This window comes from Gavia stellata, chromosome 7, assembly GCF_030936135.1.
Source record: "Gavia stellata isolate bGavSte3 chromosome 7, bGavSte3.hap2, whole genome shotgun sequence".
Taxonomy (NCBI): Eukaryota; Metazoa; Chordata; class Aves; order Gaviiformes; family Gaviidae; genus Gavia; species Gavia stellata.
This window is the reverse complement of record NC_082600.1, coordinates 29418811-29431659: the sequence shown is the minus strand read 5'-3', so window position 1 is coordinate 29431659 and position 12849 is coordinate 29418811. Positions and strand designations below refer to the sequence as shown.

The 12849-nt window shown below is 40.3% G+C and overlaps 1 protein-coding gene across 1 annotated transcript; it reads left to right on the top strand.

The window, feature by feature from the left end:
* The first annotated feature begins 278 nt into the window (after positions 1-278).
* PSMA6 (proteasome 20S subunit alpha 6) lies at positions 279-12491 on the top strand. The gene is made up of 7 exons (XM_059819686.1): positions 279-397; positions 4810-4904; positions 5659-5740; positions 5999-6154; positions 8113-8291; positions 10481-10575; positions 12283-12491. The coding sequence occupies exons 1-7, from the start codon at positions 322-324 to the stop codon at positions 12338-12340; spliced, it is 741 nt and encodes a 246-aa protein (XP_059675669.1). The 5' UTR covers positions 279-321; the 3' UTR covers positions 12341-12491.
* The last annotated feature ends 358 nt before the right edge of the window (positions 12492-12849 follow it).

Sequence of the window (12849 nt, the reverse complement as noted above, 5' to 3'; positions counted from 1 at the left end):
CGCCACCGCTCCTCAGCCGCCGGGTGCGGGGCGGAGCCTGCGCAGTCGGGGTGCGCGCCGCGGCCGGCAGCCCTAGTGCGCATGCTCGGCAGAGGAGCGGCGGACGCGGACGGGAGGGGTGGGGGAGGAGAAGTGCCGCGGAATTCGGGCATGCGCAGTGGCGGAGGCGGAGCGTGACGGAGGTGCGCGAGCGGAGTGTGTTTCAGCGCCTGCGCGGGGTGCGTAACCCGGAAGTGCTCCGGAGAGTGCCTTGCTTGCGGTAGCGGTGGGGCCTTGCACGCCGTGAGCCCCTCGGCTGCGCCGCCCCTCCCCGCACCCGCCATGTCCCGAGGCTCCAGCGCCGGCTTCGACCGCCATATCACCATCTTCTCGCCCGAGGGACGCCTCTACCAAGTCGGTGGGTGTCCGGCCCCGGGGATGCTGCCGCTGAATTGCCCCGTCACGGGCTCGGCCTGCCCGCGCCGCCGCCGCTTCTCGCCGAGGGGGGCTGCAGCCGGTTCGGAAAACCTCCGCCGGGCCTGGCTGCCTTTGGGGAGGGGGGAAACGTGGCGCCTCCCGTGGCCGGGGAGTCTTGATTCCCGCCTTGCCTGGTCCCGCGGTGCGAAACCTGGAGCAGCTGCGGTCCCGGTCGTGCCGGCGTGGGGGCCTGGGAAAGGGGTCCTCGCATGAGATAAGGAAAGCTTAGAGCCAGGGTAGGTCCTCTGGAGTGTCCCCTGCCACGGGGAGGCACCTCCTGTGATTTCCCGGTGTTTGATTTCAGATGCTTGAAGACCAGACTGACGGGTATCCAGAAGCTGTTTATTCCCCCTAAAGTATTTCTTTCAGTTTATCCTGCCAAACTTATGAGCATTGTGCTTTGGAATCTGAGGACTACAATAGCTGTTTAAAATGGGACTTGAACTGCCTCAAACACTGCATGCCAGAGTATTGGAGGTAACCCATGCCTGTTTTTACACTTGAATGCCATGTGTTCTGTACGTGATGGCAAGTGAGATAGCAGCAAACATCTTTTATTTCCAGGCTTAGAGTCATAGAATAGTTTGGGGCGGAAGGGGCCTTTAAAGGTCATTTAGTCCAACCCCCCTGCAATGAGCAGGGACATTTTCAACTAGATCAGGTTGCTCAGAGCCCCGTCCAACCTGACGTTGACTGTTTCCAGGGATGGGGCACTTACCACCTCTCTGGACAGCCTGTTCCAGTGTTCCACCACCCTTGTCATAAAAAATTTCTTCCTTATATCTAGTCTGAATCTACCCTCTTTTAGTTTAAAACCATTATCCCTTGTCCTGTTGTAGGAGGCCCTACTGAAGCATTCTGCAATTAAGCTGCAGCCTGGCTTCCTCTTCTTCTGTAGGCCACTGAATCTTTTATTCTTATTTTTACAGTGCACCAGATTCTGCAGAAGAGCCTCATGGCGTTCCTTCTGCAGAATATTCTGTAACACCATACTCAGCTCGCAGTCTGGCAGGACAGTTCATTGAGAGTGCTCCTGAAGGATCCTCACGACAGAGCCAGATGAATTGTTTTGGCAGCATCATCCTGATGCCATCTTCCATTGGAGCTTAGTGGCTCTTCCCCAGCTGCAGTGGCTTCACTGCATGTGCATTGCACGGCATGTCCATACATCCATCTGTCCTCCAGGAAAGGAGGTTGCTCAGACCAGACTGCATGAATTGTCCCTGGTAGCCAGTAGTTTCTTTTGTGTCTGCCCTTGAGTTTTTCTCAGGAAGAGGGCTATGTGGAATAGGCTTCCTGGGCAGGCAGCCCAGTGTTGAGCAGTACTTTTTCCAAGGAGCAACTAGGAAAGTGCCTGTGTGTAGGTGTCTATACACGGGAAGAAAGTTACCTGTACTAGATACCTACATATGGGTGCCGGTTTACACCCGGAGTGTGTATAAGGCTTGTATGCAACATGTGTTGTAAGCCTTATACATATGGATGGTAGGGACAGCACTTCCTCACACAGGGTGTCAGTGTCTCTGTGATGGAAGAGTCAAGGGCTCTGACCTTCCGTTGCCGTTAAAACAGGCTGGTTGGTCTGCATCACCTTTCTGGCTGTTTCTCTGTTGCAGTACTACTTGTTGGGAATGGTTTCTGCATCCTGTGGCAAAGAGGAAACTGAGCCTTGGTATTCTATCTCCCGGGGTATATTCAACCATTAGGTTAATATATGAGAAACGGGCAGTACCACCATATCTTTTACCCATATCTTAGAAGCAAGTATCTGCATGTGTATCTGAGATTCTCTGCACATAGCCTGAAGCTGTCTTAAAGGTATTTTGAGTACCTGTATGCTATGGGAAGAAAAATATGTAGATGTGCATAGTTAACTTCAAGCAAGCATGAGTTCACTCTATCCGCAGCCAAGCTGTTAACTTAGGCATGGTGCCACACTAGTGTCTTTGTTGGCCAGCATCTAGCCACAGCATGGGCAGAAAGCTTATGTTTGCTTGTGGTCAAATATCCACATCTAGCTTCTTTCTGTCTGTCTGTCTGTCTTCCTTTTTGAATCCTGTACATCCTTGTCCATGTGCTCGATGCAGATTAACGAGGTGCTGTCAAGGATGGGCATGGACACATGTTGCTTTAAGACTTGAGGTTTTTCTGGAAGGTTTTCTGGAAACACTGAGCAGAGATTTCCAGCATAGTGATACTGGACTGACATACCTGTGCTTTGGCTTAGATCTGTCTTCTGCTTCCAAAGCTCAAAAAGGTCTTGTGCCTTTGAAGTAATCTCATATTAGAAAAGTAACAGTTACTTCATATATGTTTCTTGTTGCTGTGGTTAAAGTCCTTCAGAGTATCAGGTTGTCTTGCCACCTATTGGTTCCAGTCTTCAAAAGTGATGTTTCATCCAGGTGGAATTTTCGGAGGTGAAGAAAATGATTATGTTCAGATTTCTGATTGTTCTGACATATTTGGGGAACAGCAAGGGACTACTGTTTCTGGGAAGAATGTGTGTGCAGTACTACTGAAATGCTTGCATAGCAGAAAACAGACTTAAACACCACTAGCAGTATTTGGATTTGTTATACTGTAAGAGCCCCTATGCTTTTTGGCTTGTCTCTTTGAAATCTGAGTATTGCAGATGGTAACAGGAACAGAGTGAGAAAAGACTGCAGTTCAGCAAGCCTGGTTGTCAGTACTGGTGAGCAAAAACAGTTTGCAAAGGCACCTATTCCTCTTCCCACCTAAATGTCGCAGAACCACAGACTAGTTGAGGTTGGAAGGAACTGTTGGACGTCATCTGGTCCAACCCCCTGCTCAAGCAGGGCCACCTAGAGCAGGTTGCCCAGGACCACATCCAGACAGCTTTTGAATATCTCCAAGGAGGGAGACTCCACAGCCTCTCTGGGCAACCTGTGTCAGTGCTCAGTCACCCTCACAGTAGAAAAGTGTATCCTGATGTTCAGACGGACCCCCCCTGTATTTCAGTTTGCGCTCATTGCACCACTGACAAGAGCCTGGCTCTGTCCATCTTATTTACACCCTCCCTTTAGATATTTGTACACATAAATAAACAAGTGTTGCAGAGCCCTGGCCTGGGGCTTCAAACATGACCAGTTTGTGGACAGTGCTAGTTCATGTCTCATTGGGTTCTGTGCTTTGCTGCAGGCTAGCACTGATCATCCCAGGGAAGGTAGGTGACAAGATGAGTGAAGTTGTGCATGTAGCAGAGAGAAAGAGGGACCATTCTTTATGGCATGTTTGGGTAACTAGTAAGTGCTCTGATGCCTGAGAGTAATAAACACCGTGCCATAAATACATGGCAATCAGCCCTTCCAAAACACTGACTTGGCAGATTCAACATCGAGATCCTGGTACTGCAAGATGTGTATTTTCATATTATTCCTCTCCTGTTGTGCAGTCTCTTCCACAGATTTGAATGGAGCTTTTAAAACAGATGCGTTTCTTGCTCCCGTTATTTTAGAAGGTAGTTTTAGCAATTTGCTGTGCTGTTGGTTAGACATGTTCTAAATTCCAGTCTTAATCACAAAAAATTCATCTACATTTAGCTAGTGTCTGAAACGTCCCTCTCCCAACCAGATATTAGGAAGTTCTGAATGTTTATCATATATTGCCAGATAAAAAATTTTTAAAGTTGTTGTTCTTGAGGCTTTTGAAACCATTAATCAAGGGAAATTTGTTTCATGGATCATATCAAGTCATGGATCATATCAAGTAAATCTTAATCCATTACATTTATCTGAATAATACTGTTTAGTTGGCATGTGCATAGGTTTCCTTTCAGAAAGTTAATAAAAGCATTGTGATGTTTGAATGTCAAGTCAGAAAATGTGATAGTAAGGTTAAAACCCATCTTCTGTGCCTGGTCCATCATTTCAGTTTTCCTCTGTATCAGTTAAAATCTACAAAAGAAAATTACATCCTCGCAGTGATAATAATGTTTGAAATACTAAACTTCTGCATGTTAAAAAAAATCTTTAAGGATTTACAGTTATTGTAGGTTAAGGTTGGACCGTTTTGATCAAGTGCAGAACAGCCTTCTCTTTTTAAAACAAATTCTGTTGCTATTAAGCATTATAACTAAACAAAAAGGCAAATTATTAAAAGTATTTGAAGGAAGCAGTGATAGTGGTTTTGTGAAGAGAGTCAACGACTTAATTCCCATCAGAAGGTTCTTGTGTGCATTGTACTAAAGACCTTAAAAATGCAAAGTGTTGCACAAAGATTAAAGAATTTAAAAGGCCAGAACTTGGTGAGATTTCTGTGTTGGGGAGAGGTGTATTGGAGTTATTTGTACTAATATCTCTAACGTTTTTTATTAACTTTTACGTATTTTTCTAGAATATGCTTTTAAGGCCATAAACCAAGGCGGACTTACATCTGTAGCTGTTCGTGGGAAAGATTCTGCAGTAATTGTAACGCAGAAGAAAGTACCTGTAAGTAGTCTGGTTTTGAGGGGGAGGCTGGAAAGAGATGAGAAAAAAGGTGGGGATGAGACTCTGCAACATTGATATTATATTTATTAGCATTGACATATATTGCCGTTTGAATTTAATATCTTCTTATCGTTCTGCTTATTACAAGTTCTAGCTCCGTTTAGTGCTCAGTTTCACATTTCCTCACCAAGTACTGTAATACGGGTTTTCTCTGTAGTCGTCGAAGGGATAAAGCTAAAATACGAAGTTCGTCCTGCTGTACTTTAGCATACATACATTACTCTGGCTTGTAAGGGCTGAGTCGTCCATAATCAGTTTTGTGATTTCTCTAATTCCTACTCAGAAAATGTTATACCAATAGCACGCAGAACAGATTTTCATGAGTGTTTCAGCACAGTGGTGATGTATTGTTGACAAAGGAGGAAAACCCTTGTGTTTGAAGGGCAGCATGCAATAAGAGTAGAAGTTTTTGTATGTGTGTTCTCAAAGTTTTGTAAGAGGGAAAAGGACTTTGATGTTGGTCATGTTCTAGCTGTCATACTTTTCCAGATATTGTGGGGTTTTATCTTCCCTATTCTTCTATTTCTTCCTTCGCATGCTTATAGCAGTAAATAGTGGAGAGCCTGAAAGACAATTTTTAGCTGTTAGTTGATTCTTTTGGGCTCTTCTGTAGACAGCAGAGCATCCAGAATCTATCTTTTTTTTTACTTGAAGGACAGTGGTTTCTATTAAATTATTTCTATTTCCTCTTTAGGACAAATTACTGGATTCCAACACAGTGACTCATTTATTCAGAATTACTGAAAATATTGGCTGTGTGATGACAGGAATGACAGGTATTTAATTCACCATCTTTTTAAGTATCTGAAGTGTGCCAGATTTTTTTTATGTAGTTCGCCAACTTTGCATCACATAAAACAAATAAGTGCTCTAGGAGATTTTTTCCACTCAGTTTTGTTTTGGAGAACTTGGCTAGTTCTAATATGTATATTTAAAGACAACTTCAAGTTGGGCCTAGAATTTGCATCCTCAAGCAGTGCTAGGAATAAACATGGTACATGTTCAGTGACATTAATATTATTCTTTCTGTCTAGCTGACAGCAGATCCCAGGTGCAGAGAGCCCGCTATGAGGCTGCTAACTGGAAGTACAAGTATGGTTATGACATCCCTGTGGATATGCTGTGTAAAAGGATTGCAGATATTTCTCAGGTCTATACACAAAATGCTGAAATGAGGCCTCTTGGTTGCTGTAAGTATAGTGTATGAAATTAATGTTTTCTGTTTCTTGTCTAAGCTTGCAACTTCAAGTATAAGTAATTCTCATCCATTTTCAAATTGTGTGAGATATGGATGTAACTGAAGGAGTAAGAGGGATGAACAGCCAAATGAGAGAGCAGTGTTGGAAGTTTTGAATTGGAGCCATGATTTTACCATTGACTCAGTATTTGAATTGGAGTAAATGATTTAGCCTCTTTAAAATGTGTGATACTATTTCACCTTGGGTTTTGGGGCCTCGTCTGTTTGCACTGCACAGTGATGTCTGTGGACAGGAGATGTTCGTTTTACCAGTGTCTGTGGGTGGGTAAATATCACTGTTAAAACAGGCATATGGAGAGTGCAGTTATGCTTGTGCAGATTTTGTGGCTTTTTTTAATCTAAGTAGTATGTATAGGACAAACATCTGCATGATTTTTGCTCTTAACTATGATGTATATAATGTAGAGAAGAAGTACTTAAAAATACTTCACTTGCAAACATTTCTACACCAGTCTTGTTTTATAACAACAAATGCAGCTTAAGTAAAAAAAGATGTGTGTACCATTGGTTTTTGTAGATATTCCTGGTCATCTGTGTGTTCTGAGGTTGGTTCTGACTTACTTTTTCTCTTACATTTGGCTGTGTGCAAATTGTAACCATACTGTTAGGGTGTCCGGGAACTGAGATAAAAGACTTAATGTTTCCTCAATTACTTTTTCATTAAACATTCTGTCTAGGTTTCTTCTTGTTTGCTTGGGGTTTTTTTCTTTTTTCTTTTAAGGAGAATAGTTTCAGAATTGATGAATCACTTCTCGTAATCATAGTACACACTAGCACTTCTCACTAAAGAAGTAACGTTCAGGGTTGCACCACAGTTTCCATGATGGGGCAATTTTCCTATGCTTGTGCGCTTTTAATGTTCAGGAATGATTGTTTCTTTCTTCCCTTGGTATTTCCCATGCCTTGATACTACTGGAAAGTGATTTTTTTTTTTTTTTTAAATACATCAATTAAAAAGTATTTTTCTTAACTTTCCTTAACCTTTTTTTGAAAATATGATGGGAAAATTTTTTTCTGTTGTAGTAATAGCTGCTTAGAAGCTTATTACCTATAACTACTGGTTAAAAGTTATACAAGTGTAAAGAGAAAATAATTTAAAATCTTGACCTTGTTCTGTTTGGGGTGGGGTTTATTTGCAAGTATTGCTTTTGAGTTATTTTTAATATGCATATTGAGACTATACAACTGTAAATCTAGAAGTGTAGGTGAACACAGATGGATTTCAGTGATGTGACCAGTGTGTGTTACTTGAAGTCTGTCCAACCTGAAAGCATTTAGTCAAATGGTCTTCAAAGACTCTGTTTTATGCTCTTGTATCGCCACATTTCATTTCAGATTTTTTTTTCCTTTAAAGAAAAGAGGAAAAGGGATGCAATGCAGTGTTTTTTCAGATTACAGTGGAGAAATCTAAAGTTGATCTTTTAATATTTCCATTAATTTCAACATATTTGTAGAGTTGCTTTCTGGTAAAAGGCACATGTTAATAGAACTATTGTTTACGCTTTTAAATTGTCATACAATACACAGGAAGTGAACTGTGCCTGGCTTAACTTTGTATTGGGATTAAATATTTGTATTTCCTGACTTCTTGGTTCTCTACACACGGAGCATGGCAAAAATGTTTCTATGTTTAATGAATAGCCTTCTTTGGGAATGATAGAAATCTAGTTTGTACTAAACTGAGTTGCACACCTGGTAGTGACATGCTGGTAAGAAATGGCAAATTAGCGATAAAGAGGAAATCACAGCTCTAGGTATTGGACTGGTTCCCAAAAATGTACTGCTGTGCATGCACGCATTTCACGAGAGAGGAGTATCTTTTCTGTTCTTGAGTTGAATGAAATTGCTAAAATCGGGGAAAGAAATAAATTAACAAATTTTCTCTTCAAGGTATGATTTTGATTGGTATTGATGAAGAACACGGCCCTCAGGTATACAAGTGTGATCCAGCAGGTTACTATTGTGGATTCAAGGCCACAGCTGCAGGAGTTAAACAGACAGAGTCAACCAGTTTTCTTGAAAAGAAAGTAAAGAAGAAATTTGATTGGACATACGAACAAACAGTAGAGGTAGGCCAGCAGAGGGAAATAAAGATTTGTTAAGGTATTTTTAATGAATATGGTGTATGTAGGCTTGCGATACAGGGGAATGCAGTTAGGCATTTCCTGTTTTCTTACAGTTCTGTATTGCTGCCAGAGCAAGTATAGCTATTCCAACCAGAAAATGGTTTTATTTTGCAAGTGTTTAGTCATCTGATCTGCTTTTTCTGCTTCACATTAGCTGAAGCAGAATCTATAGTAGCACTCCCACGGTAGCTGGTGGTTGGTTACTACAGTGCTTGGTTCTGGGGATACCAGTACAATTTTCTTTTAGTGGCACTTAAAACAATCTTCATGTTAGAAAGCATTTCAAACAGGATGGGGTAGTGCTTGTCTGCCTGTTTAGTAAATATAACACCACTTGTTATGCCTACTTAGTAAATATTATGCCTACTTTAGTAAATATAACACCACTTGTTATGCCTATTTATAAAATAGGTCAATGAACTTATTTTGTAATTATTCTTACTTTTTCACTTACACTGTAGAGATCTGTCTAAATGGTCCTCTTCCACGGCCCACCCTTTTCTCCTGCCAGGCCTTGTTCTTCTCTCATAATACTGTGCCTGCATCACAAGATGAGCAGCTGAAATGAGGAATGATAACCTAAGCAATTAACCCCCCTGTAAGATTAAACAGAGTATTGTATTAAGATCCATGTGAATGATATGCAGATTCAGACCTTCAGCTAAATTACTTCTGAAGTCTACATTACTGTGAAAGTACCATTTAAACGGAAAGTTCTTCAGCATAAATTCTTAAGTTTTATACGTGTATTTTAAAAAGTACTGATTTCCTTAATATGCGATTCCTTTAAAGAGAAGATCCTGAGAGGGTTGAATAATCATAGCATACTGAAATTTAATGTATTTGAAATTCCCTCAGAGACCCTTTTCTATCCTGGCTAAATAATTTTCAGATTAAATGTATTTTTCTATCATTGCTTGATTATACTTTGCATGTCTCTTAGTTGAGCAGTTGGAGGTAGATGAAACGGTCTTTTCATATTCTTGTTTTTAATTCATAAAACTTCTGTGGTATGGTGCGAATACTTAATTGGTAATTAATCTGCCAGTCAAATCCTGGATGTGGTTCTATACCTTTTTGTTGTCTGTGTTAAAATGCTGAGAGTGGGAATGTAGATCAGACACTGTTACTCTTAACAGTTGGCAGTTACAGAGAGAAGCAAGTCGGTTAAGCAAAAGCAAGACTCATGTTTTCGTAATATTCTTCATGCACACCCACACACTGCCTTTTTTTTAAAAGCTTGTGGTGCGTTAGAGGTAATGCTGCATGGATAACAGTTTTGGGGGTTTATGTTGGATTGGGTTTTGTTTTGTTTTTTACAACTTGCCAGTCTTCCGATAAGACCTCTATATAGTCTTATAGAATTATTGCAAAATCAATGTATTATCAACATATTGAAAATAAACTTTAGAAAAGTCTTGTGTGATGTTCTACACTTCCTAACACATTACTGATCAGAATTAAATGCCAGCATGTCAGAATAACTGATTTGATAAGCATCTGGCTACATAGCTGTTCTATGGAACTTCCTTTTGTGCCCAGTCATCGTTTTAGGAATACATCTTTACCATTATTATGGCCCTACGTCAGGGTTAAGTATGAGCGAGGTTGCAAAGAGCAACTTTTAAAACAGGTGGAAAAAAATTAGGGTGGAAAAAAAAATAAGTTAAGCCATGGTGAAATGCAACTTTTAAAAACAGCCAACATAATTTTGATTACCAGAAGAAAAGAGAAAATGTAAGCTATGCAAGTGACATGTTCTTTGAGTAATCTTGGACTGTAACGGTGATGTCTGTCTTGTTTGCCACCAGTGAAACATGTTGTCCTTGGGACCTGGGGTTTTAATCTTTGCATGATAAAAGGTTTTGGTTTTGTTGTGGTTTTTTTTCTGCTACGAAAATGATATATCCCTTTGGTTTTTGTAGCTTGGGCTTTTTAGGGAGAGGACTGGAGAAGGGACTGTATTCTGTAACAAGGGGAAACTTATTGAAACTTTTCAGCTGAGGTTTTGAGGCAGACGAAAATAACTTGAAACTAGAAGGAAGGGTAGTTGTTAATGCTATGTCTATTAAAAAAAAAACCCACACCTTAGTGCTTTCTGTTTAATGATAGAGTTTTTTGTCATCTTTCAGACAGCAATAACATGCCTTTCTACTGTACTATCCATTGATTTCAAACCTTCTGAAATAGAAGTTGGTGTAGTTACAGTGGAAAATCCTAAATTCAGGTAAGTGATCAGTGTTGATAAAACTTGGTGTGTTTCTCTGGTTACGTGCAATTAGTTTTAACTTCTTGTATAATGATAAATGGAGAAAAAGAGATAAATGTCAGAAGTTGGAAATTTTGGAGGGTTTTTTTTACTGGTAACTCTTCAAAATGTGTAGGGGTAAAAGACACTGTTTAAGAAGACATAATATCTTAACACAGTTTTAAAGTATTTGACATGGTTAAGGGATCCCGTAGAGAAAAGTGTTGTCTTTTGTTTCTTAAAAGGGTATTGTTTTATGTGATGATTAAAATGTAGTTACATCTGGTCTAGATGATTTTTCATGCTTAAAATAATAATTTTTCTTTGTGCTAGCATCTGGAGTCCACTTCCAAGTCATAGTCATGCCAACTAACACAGTAAAGTCTGTTATATATTAGGGCAAATCTTGTAAGTGCCTTAATTTTTTTTAATCCTTTTTGAAGTGGGACCTTTAAATGACTCTTGCTCATCTTGTAATTGTAGCAGTTTTTAACATTTCCAGTATATAGTTAATAGATTTTGAAGTTGTATGATTAGAAATATTCTATTTAAATTTGACAAAATTTAAGAGATCCTGGATTTAAAAATCACTGCAGTGTTTTGGAACTGGCTGAACTTTTACTTTCTGAGTACACTGCATTCCCACCTAGCATGAAAGCAAGGCACCCGCAATATCTTCCCTCCCCCGTTATTTCCTGAATCCGAGTGCAGCGCACTGTGTGCAGCAAGGTTACTTGGTCAATCTGTCAAGACAACATCTGGAAATATTTCTGCTGAGGGCTATACCTCACATCAGACACAGTGTCCTTGACAGCCTTCTGACAACACAATGTATAGCTGTGGAAGTATGCATGAAATGTGGGAGAATAAGTTTTGGGGCTTTATCGTTAATGCAAAAATGACCCTCTAGGTATGTCTTACCTAAAATTTAGTTCAGGCTGGCTTGCTGTGGAGGAGTTCAGTTATTTCTGCCTTAGTATTTCATTGCTTTTTTTATTATTAAAAAAAATAGAAAGAGAGGAGCACCTAGGTGGGAAAGAAAAGTCCTCTGCTGCTTCAGTCTACCTAGTTGGTAGGTGGGGATTGGAAAGAGGCTTCAAACCTTTGGGTCCTACAGGTGCAGTCTTTTGAGTGCTTCCTAATGTGTTCGAAGTTGACATGGTGATGATGGGTGGTTTTGCATTTGGTGGTGTGTGTTTAGGACAACAGAATAGCATAGCATTTTTGAGAAAGCATGCAGGAGCTGTATTACCCTTTTTCTACTGCTGCTCAAGGGTCAAGTGCTAGCTTTCTGCCAAACTTTATTTACCTGTCTTGCGTCCTTTTCAGAAAGGATGGATAACAAGCAGAGGGAGAAGGCTATGAAAACCTGTGTCCCCCTTGGAGTAATCATACTAATTACTATACCCATTCTTCTCACCAGGTCCCAGCTTGCAAATATATTACTCATGAGGAATTACCTGTTCTTTTTCTGCCATTTGTTACCTCTTTGCTCTCTGGTGCCTTTGATTTTTCCTTTGTTTTTCAAAAAGAATTGGAATGTCAGACTGTGGCCATGGCAGCAAGGCTTTAAAGAGCTGAAAGATGCATTGTGTAAAACTTATTTGTGTGGATATTAGGTTGTAATATTGGAGCTTAAGGGGAAGAATCATTTAAGCTATTTAAGATTTCTTTTTGTTCTTTCAGGATCCTTACAGAAGCAGAGATTGATGTGCACCTTGTAGCTCTGGCAGAGAGAGACTAATTAGCATTCCCATTTCCATTGTCTGTGCTTCTGGCCAGGATATTTGGTGAAACGAAAACACTTAGTAATGGCTTTAGATTATGGGTGGAAAACACTGTTCACTATATGATGTATTTTACTCTGTACAAATAAAACAGAGGTTTTTGAAATACTTGGTGTCTCCTTTTAATGTAATTTTTTAAACTTTCAGTTCTATGAAGTTCTCATCAAAATGCTTGATGACTTTGAATGTTTCTGTGATGATTGCTTGCCTTTAAGTTGTGTTTTAAGAGGCATTTTATACTCTGTGCTGTATTTTTCATCTGAGCTATTTGGCTCCTAGTGTAAAGTTTTCTATCAGAGCATGTGGTGTGTGTGTCTTAAGATAATTCTTACATTTACATGTGTTCTCTTCTTGCCCTGATGTTGAAAGGCTTATAACATTACTGGTTTAACTGTGGTGAAATTAAGATGATCTTAATATGTGCTCAGGTTTGTATGAGGATATAGGACAAAAGTTGAAGGAAAAA